The following is a 17227-nucleotide window of genomic DNA, read 5'->3' as shown; positions in this document are numbered from 1 at the left end:
ATAAACATGAGCGGGCGATACCGTACAGATAGCGCTGTTTGATCTGGCAGCTTCCGGCTCCTCCAGACCCGAGATTGTTCAGCGGGACCGGTATGCGTCCTTACATAACGCAGCGCCGCCAGATGACTGCAATTAGAGAACATCTGCTGCGGACTGATTGAACGTGCAGCTTCATAGATTTCGAGTCCGAGCTCTGAGGAGTCTGAGGAGTTTCAGGAACGCGCACCCGTTGTCGGATTTGAGCCGCGGCAACTTGCAAGCAACTTTGAGGGTGAGGTGAAGAAAATAATACGAGGGTCATCAGGTTCGACGCCGACATGTAGTGCGCAGACAGATTAAAGTACGGGTGCGGGTGTGTCAATGGCAGCAGCTACGTCAACTATAGTAGTACCACAGGAATGAGTCCTAAAACCTGAAATACGATAACAATTTTGGACTTTCGGTTCCCTCAACCTGAAGTCGATGGGTTTTTTTGATTAGATGCCTGACATAAAGTCTGAGGTTACCACAAGCTTCCGATATTCACTCACTCGTCCAACTTTACTCACAAACTATTCAAACTCTGACTTTACAACATGTAGATTTATCAGTTTATTGTTGAGTGTGTGTATAGTATTGCGTAGAAGGAAGGTAAGTGGAGACATGTGGTTGCTTTTGACTGACGTTGATTGCATTTACACCTCAAAAATCATCCAGGTGGTGTTAATTTGTCACGTTTTATCCTGCAGCAATACATGTTAGTATCATCAACTACAACGGGGTGATGGTTACGTCCGGGTAAGCCCAACAAAAAACCCTTCTGCACACGATATGGCCAAAAAAATAATATGTGAACACGGCAGTTTTGGAGGATTTTTTTATGCACTCGGTCCATTAAGCTTCTACAGTAGCATTTAGTCTGTAAAAGCTATTTGACAGATGCTCAGATAGCCCCAGGAATGCCCTCCCGTCCACATTGGATTAGAGGGGAGCGCTGTGTCCGACATTCACAACCACTTTATGGGGTGATTGTGCAGAACTGAGATAGGAACGTCTCTCTCTTGCTCAGTCTTCATCTTGAACAACTGGGTGCAACAGTATGAATGTCTTAAATAAAAAATAAAAAAAGCCTACCACTCTCGATTGAGCCCGGCTTTCCACTGCATCTTTGTTAGCAAATGTCACGATGTGAACCCGGCGTTGGAGGATGGAGAGGCTGCACGTGTCACAAGGCAAGGGCAGGGCTGATGGCAAGGGCTCTCCGTGATGACTGGTGCGAGGAGGGGGGGGTACTCATCCTTTTCCCTCGGGAGACAGAAACACAGAGGGAGTTCATTCAATTAGTCAGATACTGCCACGACAAAAAGGCCCAACCTGCTCCCCGCTGCACCTCCAGCCCGGGCCAGAGACGGCTAATCAAATCAAGAAGCAGACAAAGAGCGGACGCACTCCGCTGGTTGAGAGGGAGGAAGACGGGGGGGTATATTGTGCCATATTTGGAGTGCCAATCATTAAAGTGGGTTCTGGATTGTGTTTCGCCAGCGTCTTAGGGGACAGAATCTTTAAATGAGCAGCCCATAAGGAACTGCGAGGCAGATGGAGAACGAGCAGAGCAAACCACAGCCAGAAGACATGAAACTGTTTTGAACGTGTTGCATAAGTCGGTTGCCGACATCCAACGAAATCAGATCTGTTTGACAAGAAGTTCTGACAATTTCCTGCTGTGTCAAGTGTCAACAAAATCGAATACTCCTGGCGAGATGTTCAGACAATATACAGCTGCGTTAGTGGCAATAAAAAGAGGTATTTTTGACAAGATATTCAGACAGTTTGCAGCTGCGGTAGTGGCAACAGAACAGGATATTTTTGATGAGATGTCAGCACAATTGCCAGCCAAGTGTGCGGAGACAGAACCAGGTAGGCCAAAACGTGATCGTTTTTCTTAACCAAGCCGTTTTTGTGCTTAAACCTTCCCCAGACCATAAGCTCAGGGTGGTCACAGCCTCAAACTGCACCTACAGAAATGTAAAGCTTTAACATATCCATGGAGAAGAACATCAATAACATTTATTCTGTGGACAGGGTGAAGGAAAACTGTATGCCGCTCCCGGTCATCCACCGGATGATGTAAGACTGACATTTTGACTCTTCTGATCTTCAAACATGACAGTAACGTGATCAGCGTGGCGTCTGATCCAGGGGATTGGGGATTTGTGGTCTGCAATTTTTTCCCTTTTTTCTTTTTTTTTTTTTTTGAAGATAATGGTCTCTGGGTACCTTTGTTGTTCACAGGTCCCTTTTCTGATGTCACTTCAAAGCCGCGTGCGATCCAGGCCAGAGGGGGTTTAGCCTGGCTTGACCAGCCACACTTCCGCGCCCCTTTTCATGTATGGCACTCCATTTCTCTCTCTCTGACAGGCAGAAGGAACAGAGTGTGGGGCCCCCGAGCACTAATTACAGGTCACCATGTCAACTAAGAGGGGGCTCTCCCCGCGTTTTAAACCTGTGGCTGACATCATAAAGGGGGGAAACGTACACGAAATTCATCTTAATAAAAATGGAGATGAAGCATGTGTGCGTTTATTAGCATGGCGCAGCTGTTGTCCACTCCAAGCCTGGCAGTGCAGCAATATCAGAGCATCCTCTTGACTTCTCCTGGTTTCATTCATATTCCCGTCTAAAAACTCTTTGGCTCTGATTTTAATTAGAAGGCTACAAAATATCTCCTCTCCTTTTATTTGAGCCCATTGGTGATTTAATATTCTTTATTTCTTTGCATTACTTCTATAGCTTATTTGCACTAAACACACTAAACAGCTGACGTATACACAGATTATATATACAACTACCTTCTTTTTACAAACTACTTTATCTAGTACAGTCCTGAACATTCACAGTTCTTCTATTATTAAATCATCCTTTCCCTTCGTTGTTCAGGTTTCAGTGAGAGCAGGTGGCCCAAATATAAGTATCAGTACAAATCCTTGGTCAATAAAGCCAATTCTTGTATTGAATGTTGTAATAAAACAATCTATAATAATAAAGATGTTGTGCATGCAATTGTGAATTTTCTCAAAGTATAATTTAGTAGCCGATTTTGGCTTTAAAATTGCATATTTGATTAAAATGACTTTCACATACTCTGCAATACTATTCATATATTTATGCACTTAAAATTTGACACCTCATTAAGTTCAAAGTCATGTTATGGCCGGCTGCATTGTGATAATTGCATGTCCTATGATGTCATATAAGTATTTACAGTTTTGGCATCCTTCCTTTATCCTTGTGAAAAGATTTATTACAGGGTTAGTACTTTTTTTTTCTTCATCATCATGACCCGGGTCAAAACGGGCATATAAAAGAAAACCAGCTGCAGAGTGTTGGTGATCCGCTCGTAAAAATAAACTGCCCCGCATCACAAACTTTTCTGAGCATGCTTTTAATACATACAGACGACGCCGACCGACTTCCAACATGAATGCGGCACCGCTCCGGTCAGTCCAGCAGCAGCGCGGGCAGGAGGAATGGAATGAAAGGCAGCCGTGGGCGATACCAACTTCGGCTTCCATTTAGGGGTGCGCACTGCAAACACCACGGCAATTCTCGAGATTAAAATCCCAAAACACACACGCGAATGGGATAATACTTGTATTATTAATTCACATTTGGTTGATTTGGTAACACATGTTGCCTATGACCATTTGCGTCCGATTTGTCGTCCAAAATCTTCTCCCTCACCCCCTTTTTTTACGCTTCCACCCACCGCACATGTATTCCTATCTACTTGTAACAGCTCCAGCAGGGGCAGAATGTGGCTCTCGTCGAAGGCGGCAGAACGACGACTCTTCTCCCAAACTTACTGAAGTCTTCGCCAAACTGTGGATTTCTTTTTCGCTTTTGTTTTTAAAAAAGAACACAAATTAACCCGTTTGGACTAACACGTTAAAAGAGGAATATCTTGTTTTTCTTTTGTCTTTTTCATTGTAAAAGGTGAGTTTTGTCTTTACTGGATGCTTTGAATGCGTTTATCCGTTTTTTGTTTTTTTTTACCCGTCACGTTTGGAATCTTGGCGGCGACGACGTCATTTCAACGGACAACGTCCAGTTTCCTTTAAGTGTTTTTAAATGGAGCACATTAATGTGATTTTTTTTTTCATCTGTGTCGGTTTATATGAGTGTGTTTGAGGTGTTCATAGCTAACTTGTGTCTTGCTCCAACAAGGGTGATGCTGCCAGGATATCATACAGGGAATGTTGGCACGAATTGTGAGGGTTTTTTTTTTAATGCTAGTTCAGGCGTTTTATCTTTACTTGACTTGTCAGATGAGTTAAGTAGGATTGCTTAATTATAACTTTGAATGTTTGCTCACTTTTTCAACCTCATCACGTACTCTTCTCGTACTAATGTTGCTCGAACTCCAGCGTGGTGCTCTCCTAGAAAAGTGTTTACAGTCGCTGTCTCTTTCTCCATTGTTTGCTAACGATAAAGTAAGAAATTCTTTGGAAAAGAATGCACGAAATTCCTCTTTTGTCACAGTTGTTTAGTTACCATGCAAGTAATGCCAATATAGCATTCTTGAATGGCGCAAAAGTGATGTGTAACCCATGCTAATCTATCCTGTTTGGAGCTGCAAATCCCCCTTTTCTTTTCCCCTCAACAAACTGCAAAGTTGTTGTCTTAGTACTCAGGAATGCCAACTATTTCCCCTCTGTTTAATATTAGACCAGGGAGCAATTAGGGAAGAAAGGGAATGTGAATCTTCCCGTTTTCCTACAAGGTTTAAGCTGTTTTTATAGGATGTGGACATTGTTTTTTAATTTTACTCCCAAGGCAAATGTTTCCAGAGTCGGATGTTGAGCACTCCCTAAAGCTATGGAGGCGTAATGTCTTGCTCAAGGGCACTTCAGAGGGATGCTATGACATCTGAACTTGTGTCCTGTGGTTTAACTACCCTCCATATATCCTTTGGCAAGTTATAATGAGGTCGTTAGTTAGTTTTGCTCACATCCTTTTGCAGTAAGACCGACATTTAACAAGAACAAAACATTGACAACAATAGAAAATAAAGAATATACCGCAATTGTGCAAGGACTTGCTAAAAAAGAGCTATTACGTAATATGAATATAATGTAATAAAGGTTGTTGCATCTCTTGAATTTGCACAAACGTAGACAAACCATTGTAATGCTCTGCAGACACTAGCATGGTCCATCAAGCGATCCCTTGCAAGTGCTGGTAATACTTGAAACTCATCCAGTACACATGGTAGGTTAATCAGCTTGCTTGTGTGGCCCGGTGTGCGACATGCCATCCAGGTCTCCGCTCCAGCTGAGAGGAGGAACAGAAGAAAAACAACTTGTGTTTTTGTGATCGCAACGTTGTCTTCTTTGCTCGATGTTGTGACAGAGCAAAGTGAATGGGAGAGAGCGATGATGCAGGTGCTGTCTGGACAGGAAGAGCTCCGCTTGAGTAGGAAACAGAGAGGAAACGTGTGAACAAAGATGGTTGGTGTGCGTGTCCGTGACTCATTCAGATGAATCCGTGTTGGAATGTGAGATGGGATGGCCCATTATTGCACAAGGCAATTCCCCCTCCCACGTTTAACCTTACATGACTAACAGGTATGTTTTGGTACATCGATTTGGGGCTCTTTTCCGATTACTGCGCTGTCATGAAACCAAACATGACATGATTTTACTCGAGCACCAACCGGGATTTCAGCATTGATTTCTAGATGGTTTTCTTGTGTGGAGACTTCTTTTTCGTCTTTTTTTCAACCAGCTATAATGCAGTTACAACATCATTGTATTGCAAAACACAACAAGTTGTGTTATCATTTTGAAGAGTTGGAGTTCATTTCTGTGGTAAATAGCCTCGTCGTGCTTCACCCTCTAGAAGTGCGGCCGTCCATCAATCAGCTGACAGTTCGATCCTTGACCCCTGCAGTTAATATGATTTTGCAGGGTAGGATTCCTATTATAAAGGCATCTTTCATCCTATATAGTGTGCTAAAAAGAGGCTGACTCTCATCATTTTAGATTCTGTCTACTTGGATTCAGTTATTTAAATATTGTGAAGTATCATCTATATATATGTGAACGTTTAGTCGATGTCTTCAAAAAGCTGGTTAAAAACGGTCACCTTTAAACCATTTGTAATTGTCTTTTCACAGTGACCATGACAAATCTTTTACTCTTTTTCAATGGAAAAATGGTCACTGGGTTGTTTCATGCACTCTAAAGTGAGTGCTGGATCTGTTGTTTTTCTGAATTTATGAGTGACTTCCTCCGTATCAAAAGCTCAACTCAATCCTTAGCCTCTGGGCAGGTTTTCTCTGATGCTTAAACCATGCCGCAAATACTAAAACTGTACTCGGGCTGAAGCAAAAAAGCATCTGTGGTGCTGCACATGGGTAACTGGAGATAACCTGTTATACGCATTTTACATAATCGTCTCTTCATAATGCAAATTCTTCCAGGGAAGCCTGATACACACTAGCAGGGGATTTTCATACCGTTGCAAAAGCCTGTTTATAAAACGCTCCCTCTGGAATTTATCACTCAATCTGCCTTCGGCCTTGTTGCCAGAAGATAAGGTGTAAGAGGAACCATATTTTGAGTGTGCGGACAATGTGACTGAGGTAAGAGGATGGCACAGGTCCATGAGAAAGTAAGAGATTACATTATCGACATAATGAAGGCCAAACATTTGCTAACCATTTTGTCTACAGTATACGGGTGTGTACACAGTCGAATGTCCTTGTTGGTGTAAGTTATACAGGTGCCCTGGGCTCCACACGCATATCACTCTACGCTATGTAGTCCATGTAACAGCTTTTGGATGCAAAACTTGATTCTCAAGAAAGTCAGCTTTTAAAGGGATTTTTAAAGAGGGGGCCATATGTTTTTAAAGATTAACCTTTTGACTGGATTTATGGTGTTGTAAGTCCCGAAAATTCTCCACAGAAGACTGTAAAACCCCTGATTTTAAGTGAAAAGATTAGATCTGAAAGAAGACATCTGTGCTGCATGTCTTTTCTGCAACTGTAGGGATGTTGCATGACTCCTTACATCCATGTCTCAAGTGCACCAAAGGGGACAGAAGAAAAAAAAATAGGTCAGTCCTTCCTGCATTTGTCTCCCATTCTCCCTTTTCCTTGGATTGTGTTTTTTTTCCTTCATAGCGAAGCTTGAGACTTCTCATGGAAGTGGCCCAGAGAGATTTAACCTGCCAGCACCCCCTGAGGATATTATCAGCTTATCTCACACGCTTCTCAGTACAGCTCCCAGTGTTTCCTGTAGGATATTTGGTTGATTTTTGTTGGATTGGAAGCAGGTAGTTGTGTTACTGAGACCCAAGTTCAGTCCTGGGTCAGTAGATTCCAGATTGTAGGAATACATCTATGCAGCATATTTATATCTCAGTATCTTAGTTGTAATTCCTGTTTAAAGTCTTGTTTAAGGTTGTGGTGTGGAGTGAACAATTAGGAGCAATTATGGGCTTACAATGCCTTCACTTTGTCTTTCAATTGAGGTAATTTTCAGGCTGTAGAGAGCTTTATAGCTAGAGGAAATGCTGGCACTCTAACAAGTGACCGGTAGAGGTGAAATTCTTGCAGCTGTGTGTTGTTAACACTCTGCCAAGTTTCAAATATTTACAGGTATTTTTTTCATGAGACACTGCAGTTAACTTTCTGGACAGTTTAATGTTTTCCTCAAACAAAAAGACAAATTTGAATCTTGTGACTCTCCTCAGGTGTGATAGTGTAAACAGTTTCAGACATTCCTGTTACAAACCCAGGAAGCATTTTAAATTGGCTGCAATAGCCCTCTTCATTCTGTCAAAACGGAAGAGCTTTTGCCTGAAACAAAACAACAGGGTTTGGTTTGGGTTTGTTATAATTGCAGCTCATTTTTTTTACCCTCTGCTTTAAGGCCGCTTGCACTATTTCAAGCGTATGTAATGGTCGGTTCGACGTCTCCGCGGTGTGTTGCACTGCGATTGCTAGTTTTGTGGTGTTACTCATGCAGAGTCCAAGTCTGAATGCTGGGCGGGGAGGGAGGGGAGCGACTGCTGACTCTGTTCTAACATGTCTGTCGGTGCCGGCAGTTTTAGAGGTGTGTGTGTGTGTGTGTGTGTGTGTGCACTCAGTCCTTTCTTGGAGCCACATGGAAGCCAGGTGTTGTGAATGTTGAATTTTTTTCTTTGCAGAGGTAACCAAGCTTTGAGCTGCTTGTTAACATATTTGTCACCGATGACAAAGAAAGCCAGGGTTCGATAATTTCAGCAAGCGTTGAAGAAAAGTCATAACAATTGCAATTAATTGATAGTAATTAACCTGGCTTTAACTTTGTTACATTTCAGCAAACCTGTAGCTGTACAGCCTTGTGGTTACATCAGGTAACCATAGTACTAACACGGCAGCAGAGACATAATGTTGGTAACAGCTATTGTTGCAACGGTGTAACATTTTCCTGGAACGATAAAAAGATACCGCTCTATCAGGGCACACTGTATTTTCCAATTATTATTAACCGTTACAATGACCCTTAAAGGAATTAAAACGGAAGTGACTTTTATATATTCACAAAATATTATGTCGTGACAGACATAAAACTGATAACTATCCTTTTTTACAACCACTGCATACCTTGAAACCAATATGTTGCTACAGCCCTAGCAAAGCACTAGTAGTCGGACTTAAGATACAATTTAATGGTTCTAAACTAGAGTGAGAGCCTGAAAGTGGTACCCTGTTTTCTAGATAATAAACCATCAACCAATATAATTTTTGCCAACAAGAATGTGCATTGAATCATGAGATTCCCAAGGATTCCCACCCTTAATTTTAACCTTCATCTGTCTTTAAAGCCCCAATAGCCGTTGCCACTCGTCTTAAATTATAAGTCAACAACCTTCTCAACTAGGAAAGTTGAGAAGCTGTTGTTTTGCCATTTCAAAGGTTGTTAGTGAAGGCAGCTGTTGAGTGAGGCCTTCACTGTCACTTTCATACTCACATCTTAATCACGAGGAAGAGCGATTCAACAAGGCGCTCCAGCTTCTTAATCTGGCACAAGGGTGCAAGGATGACTGAAACTCAGTGCCAAACGATGTCTTTCCAGTGAATTCAGATAGTGTATAATAAATATTGCTGCGGCAGCTTGTATACTATACAAGTTAGCCCGAGGCCACCCACCATCTAATTCCTCCACTTCTCTTTGTGAATTATATAACAGCTAACAATACCATGCTGTGTACTGGCCTGACCTTCAGCGGTTAATGAGCGTGACATTTGATGAAGGACGACATCCAGGCATCCATTTGTTAGATGTTTTGTACCAGTAAACATTAATAATATATAGCTTGAACAAATAGTATATTCAGAGGGTCGGTCTGTGTTGTGGATGATTACTGTTATTCACATCTTACATTTCATCAAGTTGAGATAAGTCGTTAAAATGTGGTTCAGGTTCTCAGACTTTTGGTCCGACTCTGATCCAGAAACAGATTGTTTATCCTCTCTGCGTGCTCAGTGGAAATAGACACACAAATATCTGCCGATGATCTTATGAGAAAGGGATCATCAGCATCAGAGTCTTACAACTGTGCAGTGTGTGTCCCCCCCCCTGCCCCTGAGATTAGGCTTAAAGGCTAAAAACACACATATAGTGAGAGCATCCAGGTATTTATGGGCGAGCAACTAAACACGCCTCCAGGCTCTATTAATACCAGCAAGAGTCACAGTTATTTGTTTACACCGCCCATAGGCTACTGACAGCGGAGAAAGTCAAATATGTACTTTATGTATTTAAGACGACACTATCAGAGTTAGAATAGCTTTATTTGCCAAGTATAACACACATAACAGCATGTTTCCTGTCCATAATGACAGCCACTTCCCGACATCATGACAAGCCAGCCTGCATCCAGAATAGATGTTTAGACGATCCAGAATGTGTGGTTTGGGTGGTCAAGCATGTCGCCCACTAGCGTGCTTTTTCCTGTTTATTTTTTGACACTCGGCTCCTCCTCTTAGCATATCACTAGGGTTAAACAGAGTAGAGGAGGGAAGTCTCACTGCGAAGGCAAATGCCACCTTGTGACCGATGTGATTTAGAGCTGCTCGTCAGCTCGGCAGCATTTCTCATCAGCTGAATAAACACATCTCTTGGCAGGGAACTGAGGGAAATAAGTGACCAGTTCCCACTCCGATCCAGTCGTTGGCAGCATTTATGAAAGTCGTGCCCTTTGAAAGGGAGGCCTTTAAATATTTCAGCGAGGGCAGACTGGGTCAGTAAAGTACAGCCCATGAAACAGGCTTCCTCTGAAATGACTGGTTACTCAAAATTAGATTTTGCTTTGTCTTTTTGTTGTTTTCCCTCAGCCCATTGTAAAATCGCATTCCCACATGGTTATATTTGGTATATTCTTCATCTATTTCCGTCCCATGGAAGTTTTAAATCCTTAGAGAATGTTTACGGGAATATTCAGAAAGGTACAGACACCATCCTTTCTTCCAGATACCAATCCCAATACCATTGCGTTGTGTATCGGCCGATGGCGAGTAACAGCTCTATACATTTACTGTGAAGTAAGACAAAAGAAAGCAGCCACTGTTTTACACAGAGAACCTTAAACTAAGTAATTTGGGGCATTTTTGACAATTATATAGATGAGTAAAGTAGTTCAAGATTATTCTTCTGCTATATCTGAATTGTGAAATTGGTCCTCTGTCAAAGAGAGTGTAATGAAGGCTTGATCACATCCCCAGAACAAAGTATGGACTATATAACAACACAAACTTCAAAAACAACAACAAAGTAACTGCTGGCGTCACTATGGAAAAGTTAGTTAAATACGCCAGATGCTCCACATCAGGGTTTACAGTGCAGGTTTCAGGATGCTGTCAGACGCTGGAGTTTCTCTGCACATGTAGATGTTGCTGCTCGTTGTGTGTATCAGGAATCAAAGGTCGCCATTGTTGGAATGAGAAGCAGATGTTAGCGAGGAATTCTCCTGACTGCAGCAGTTTTTTCTTTTTTCATGCATAAGCTTCGAGCCTCACTCCATCTCCCTCCCTCCCTCTCTCTCTCTCTCTCTCTCTCTCTCTCTGCTGTGTATATCCACCCTCGTCTTTTTCCCTCTTTTTTTTAACTTTGACACGTACTGTACCTGAAGCTATTCTTAAATCAGCGTGGCGACAGCCTCCTTAAGTTGGCCTGTTCCTTCTCCACAAAGCAAAGGGGAAATTTTTTCTTTGGCTCCACTGTCCAACAGTTGGACATAGAGACTCTCCACCCCTCTGATGTCAATGGAGGAGGGAAAGAATGAGAAAGAGAGAGGTGTAGTTGTGACAGAGGCCCTTTCTCTGCATCGCAGTGTGGGATTTGGTGTCATGCCGGACTCTGAGGTTTGCCACGTTGACAGAATCCCTGTTTGAGGCTGAAAGGCAGGAGGAAGCTCCGGCGGCTGCTCTTTGTGCTGCTTTAGATTGGACTTCAGTGTTGCATCACACTACGCATGGCAGTGAAAGGGGGATGGAAAGCAGCAGTAATTTCATTAACCAGCACTCTCTTCCCTCACGCAGGACTCCCAGTACACAGTATGTAAGAGAACACACACTATCATTTCACAGCGGACATCCCCTCTGTGGTGATGTCTCACGTGTAGACCAGACATGACACATTAGACCTTAAAACAAATCAATAATGACTATACTCAGTTATGGCTAACCCCTGTCTCTACAAGAGCCCAACACAGGCATCCGCTTTCATCGTTAGCACTCAACAATGTAATAAACAAGCAGTAACTAGGATTGTTGAAGTCAGGAATCATATTTCCGAGCAGAAAATGCAAGATGATACGACTTCAGCCGAGCCCACTGCAAGGGCCATTAACTTTTCTACAGGGAGATGAAACTGGATGTGTGAATGTTTCCACCTTGCACACAAATGTCAAACCCCGGCAGGAAAAAAACTTCGGGGAGAAAAAGTTCTTAAAATTTTAGGTTTTAGATGGCATAGAAAAGAGCATTGAAAAGAGAAAGTTGTCTAAATGAAGAAGATGCCGTTTACCTGTCAAAATATCCACATTCAAATGTTCTAGTAGTTCCTGACATTTCCTTCCACCCCTAAATGTCTAAACTATGAAAACGACTAAGAAAAATAAGAAAACAACTACTTACTAAGGAAATGACAATGGCTCTTTGTCATAGACCTTTTACAGTTGGCAAGCAACAACAGTGTGTAGCACAGCCATCTAGTACAAAGTAAGAGTGACAAAATTTTGTTAACGAAAAATCACAGTTACGTTTTTTTTGTCAGGCTTAAAAGTGAGGCTGGTGTGTTCATATACTCTGGAGACTGTTTTTGACTTCTGAGCTTGAGGAAAGTGATTATTCAGCTCTCATGTTTCCAAAGACATTTTTATGGTGAAGTCTATAGTGAAGGAGTAGTTTGACATTTTGGGAAATTCACCCATTGGCCTTTCCTGTCAAGAGTTAAACACGAAGATTAATGTCATGTTTTTAAGTTCAATATAAAGCTTAAACCATCAGCTAAGTAGCCTAGCTTTGCACAAAGGCTGGAAACAGGGGTAAACAAGGTTTTATTTAATCAGAAACCAAAGATTTAAAAAGAGACCGCTTGTGGTTGTAATGTGGGCTCATGTCCAGGACTATTTCTGAGTAGAAAAACTATTTCCAGGCTGATGCCATAGTCTGGAAATAGTCAAAATGGGAGACAAAGCAAATCCTCCCTACAGTCTCCTCATACAGAAGGTGAAGCAAATTAATGTAAACACAATTATCATGGAGAATATAATGTATAATAAAAGCATGACACAGCCTGATCACATACAATGCAGACAATCCACACATAGAGTATATGCGGTGGGCCTGCTGTTAACGTCACATGTAAATCCTGCTTTAGTTGGTCGCAGTTTCCGGTTCTATTTTTATTTTTCCTGTGTCTGGCACCTGAGCAATCTGGCACACCAAACAATTACAAACACAGAGTTTTCTGCAAATATTATATCTGTCCCAGCCTGCTGGCATCACTCTCGATCTCTGCAGGGGAAGCGAGTGACGGGGGGAAGTGATCCGGTTAGATGGATCTCACTTCTAATTACCCCCGCTGCCATCACACAGCTCAGCTGTTCTGTAGTAGCACCTGACATATGGTCATAGCAAGAGAGCAGGAACATACCCATTGTGTGTGAGTGAGTGAGTGAGGGTGGATGACAGTGTTTGTGGAACTTGTGTCTCTATTTTTGTCTGCACACTGTGTACATGTGTGTTTGTTTGGTGCAGCGGTGTTGTGTGTAGTGAAGGTCAGCGGCAGCAGAGGAAGTCATCCCAGTTATGGCTCATCAGCAGAGTTTGCTGAGTGGCTGGTTGCCCGCAACACTGCACATCCAATGAGCAGGTCTAATGAGAACTGATGCTGTATGTCAACAGTACGTGTATTTATTGCTGCTCTGCTCACAATGCTCCCTGTCCCCGCTGCAACAAAGCGGCGGTATATGTCGACAGCAGGCGTATTGAACTGGGTACTTAGCTGGAAAAGACTTTGCAGCACAGGTCCAAGCCTCCAGTTGGAGGTGTTGTTTACTGGCATCAGTCCAGTCAGTAACACTGGTGTTGTGTCCACTGCTGCTTGCTTTGTTGTAGTTACAATTTAGTGATTCGAAGGCAGGTTTGTGACTTAACAACAACCCTGTGAACACACCTTAACTCAGTCATAGTCGTCTTTTTAAATGCTAATTGTTTGCAATCTGTGATGTGATCCTTTCAGTGTCTGTTTTTAATGACAACAAGGCTCCAAGGCGAGTGACTCTCGACAGGAAGGGGTGATAATCTGGATTGATTGTTCTTTAACATTCTTTTGTCTGGTCTGAGACTTTTCACGCCCTCTGAAGGTCTCACACGTCCTCCGGCACAGCTCATGCCGTGAGCTACTCGCCGGCCAAAGAGCTGTTAATGTTCGAGAAGTGTGCTCTCGCTAGTGCATGTTTGAGAGGGGTATATAGTTGGCAGAGGACAAGAGAACACATTGTTCAAGAAGAAGTGTGAATATGGAGCAGGCTTGCAGGTGCAGGATAAAGTCAAAATTCCCAAGCACATTGTCAAAACACTTTGTTGCTTCCCTTTAATAATACACGTTTTATATTTAGTAAAAAGGTAAGCACCTCCTCCAGAAACATTACCACTGCAAAGGACAGAACAGCACTTGTTTAAGACGTTTTAAGTGCTTGTATTTACAGTTTAACTCTTGCATGTGGCTGCAAGCAATTCAACCAATTCCAACAGTTGACATCATGTCAACAAAACCGAATGAGTTGACGAAACCGATGCCAGGAAAAAGTCAAACAACCAATCAGCATCTGAGTGAGCGAGCTGCTATTGTCAAGTATGGTAATACGTAGTTTTCTGCTGCCAGGTTAATGTTTAGAGCTGGTTCTGTTGTGTTTTAAGTGAAAAATCAGTCGGTTTTGGGTATGAGTCACTCCGTCTCTGTGTTTCCTTCACGCCATCATTACATCTCATCAGTTCCTCCCCAGACAGATGTTCACATGTTCCTCAGGAGTCACTAACATTCCCGTAGAATGATGTCACATGCTCATGGACACAAACAGGAATGCTACCCTCCCTCTTTTTCTCGATGTGTCTGTTATTTCTCTCATCCTTTCAGACTCTATTGGTGTGAGCGAATTAATCTGCAGATTTGTTTTTGTTTTTTATCATTTTCATGTCAACCACATAGCCATTCCTCAAACTTGAGAAACAGAAGTTGCTGCTCTAACATCCAATCCCTTTTCTTCTCTTTTGTCTCCACAGTGCAGACTGCAGCTCGTGCCCCCATGCTCTGCCTTGTGAGTGCTGTTTGGCCTGCTGAGCCCGTAGGTGCTGGTTTGTCTGGACTGGGCTGCAGCTGAAGCAGGGTTACAGGGACTGGTTCTGGTGGTGTCAGTGCCTGCGGTGGTGGAGGCGGGTCGTCAGAGGGCCCAGAGCCCTGGTAGCAGGCGGAAGGGCCTGTCCTGTGCCAGCCACTCGAAGATGAACAAACTGAACTTCCACAACAACAAAACCATGCAGGACCGCCGCTGCGTCTGTGTCTTTTTGCCCAATGATGATACGCTCAATGTCATAGTCAATGTGAGTACAAAGACAAACTGTTTCTCAACCTATAATAGAAAAACAGAGCAAGTTATCATTGAGGGTGCATCTTTTTTCATTATAACAACAGTCAATTTTACTTCACCGGTGAACTCTATCTCCTAATATGAATCACAGTTAAAGGAAAACTTCAACATTTTAGCAAATGCTCTTATTTGGTTTGAGACTTAGAGCTGGTTAGCTCATCTAAGTGTAAAGGCTGGAAATGGGGAGACACTAAGTCTGGCCCTGTCGCCACAAACAAGATCAAAATCTCTTAAGACGTGCACAACAAGACGCAGAAAGAGAAGCGTGCACCTCTCTGCACTACCTGCTTACGATAGACATTAGCAGTGTGTGATTATTTCTTATGTGTTGTTTATGATATGGTGAAAAGATCATCCTTAGGCTAAACGTGAGCCTCCTCCTCTTCTCTCCTCCTCAGGTGAAGACTCTGTGCCAGGAACTTTTGGCCCAGGTGTGTGACCTCCTGAGACTGAAGGACTGTCACCTGTTTGGACTCAGCGTTATTCAAAGTACGACCTTTCATCTCACAGATAACGTTGTTTCCTACCTCTGTTGAGCGGTTCATTCTGTTTTGTTTTGCAGTGTGCCGTAAACAGTTTATCCGTCTATTAACTTGTTTTCCCGTCAGCTGAACAGAACGGCCTTTGTTTTCTGTTACTGTCCTCCAAATATCCATTTCTGACCTAGTTCTGGGTGACTACTCAACTTTGTGGACAACAGCCTCATTTCTGTTTAGAATATTTGAAATGCATGGTCAAGTCATGCAAATTGTTGAGCGAGTGCAGTCACATGTACAGCGTTACAGAGCCTCTTATAAATAGTGTAACCAGGCAGTTAGTTGCCTCAAAACAAATACGAGGCTGGGACACAGGAATGTGCCCAAAACGTAGCATCTCTCACCTACATGTCATGGCGGTCTTCCAGGAACCAGGGCCTCTGCTTCCTGAGTGGCTCCCATTGTGCAGCCTAGCCTAAAGTTGTTTTTATGGTGACGGTACTGTGTACGTCTGGAATGAGTCACAGTGGCCGTGCTGTGGCGAGGCAGACAGCGGGCGACAGTTGTAGGCAACTGCAAAGGGAGAGTAAATTGCAAAGGCAGTGTTTTCAGACAGCTGGCCTCCAGATGAGCCAATGACGGCCCAGCAGGTCAGTTGAGCAGGAGCCAATGGGTCTGATTGTGGGACATTCCTGAAGCGCTTGTCTGAACAGCGTGAAATCCCCAAGGCAAACAGAGGCCACCCACTCCCTGTGTGTCACCCACTGTCCCCCTGACCGGCCGAGCTGCCACATCGGACATGAGCTCAAATATGTCCTCGTTTGCTCGCAGTTTAGAGGTTTTACTTCAGATGACAAAAACATTATTTCCAACATTGATGAGTGCAAGAAAAGATGAGGTTGATACTGTCTTAAATGAGCTGAAAAGAATCCTTGATTAGTTTGTCAACTGAAATCTGAAAATCAATTAATCCTCGTATCTAAAGATTTTTTTTTTTCTGCAAAATGGATGATATTTCACTGGCTCGAGCCTCTCAAGCATAAGAAATTTCTGTATTTTTATTCCTCTATGACGGTAATTTAAATATCTGTAGGTTTTGCTCTGTTGATCAGACAGAACAAGCCATTTCAAGACCTCATCTCGGACTCTGAACTTTTGTCGAACTCTTTTCTACACTTTTTTAAACCAATGGATTCGTCGATTAAGATAAGAATCAGGATATTATCTAACAGTGAAAATGAAGTTGCAGCTGTAAAGCTGTGTAGGATTGATTTGTTCCACTTTGTCCCTCCATTACTCCAATTTTCATCAACATCTCATGAAATCTCTTCACATTTTCTTCGTTCTGCATACGTAAAGGCACGATCTGACATGGCTGTGTTAGAGTTGTTGCTGGAAACTCATAATTACTTTTGCTCCACCATTGAAACAGACCAATTACATATTATTAATGTCATAGCTTTAAAACTGTGAAAGGGTATTTTTTTCATCATCAACCAACTTTTTCAGTTGCCTAAACCACACAGCAACAGAAAATCAGAAAGAAACAGCAAATAAGAAGCAAACTT

General features: G+C 42.7%; 1 protein-coding gene across 1 annotated transcript in view; it reads left to right on the top strand.

Moving 5' to 3' along the window:
* Positions 1-3781: 3781 nt before the first annotated feature.
* frmd6 (FERM domain containing 6) overlaps positions 3782-17227 on the top strand; it is a 28284-nt gene continuing 14838 nt past the window's right edge. The window contains exons 1-3 of the mRNA XM_030391728.1: positions 3782-3972; positions 14819-15136; positions 15582-15672. Of these exons, the coding sequence (XP_030247588.1) occupies positions 15038-15136; positions 15582-15672 (190 nt within the window). The 5' untranslated portion in view covers positions 3782-3972; positions 14819-15037. The remainder of the gene's footprint in view (positions 3973-14818; positions 15137-15581; positions 15673-17227) is intronic.

This window comes from Sparus aurata, chromosome 16, assembly GCF_900880675.1.
Source record: "Sparus aurata chromosome 16, fSpaAur1.1, whole genome shotgun sequence".
Lineage (NCBI taxonomy): Eukaryota > Metazoa > Chordata > Actinopteri > Spariformes > Sparidae > Sparus > Sparus aurata.
The sequence above is the reverse complement of the archived record's forward strand: the minus strand, read 5'-3'. Positions and strand labels throughout refer to the sequence as shown.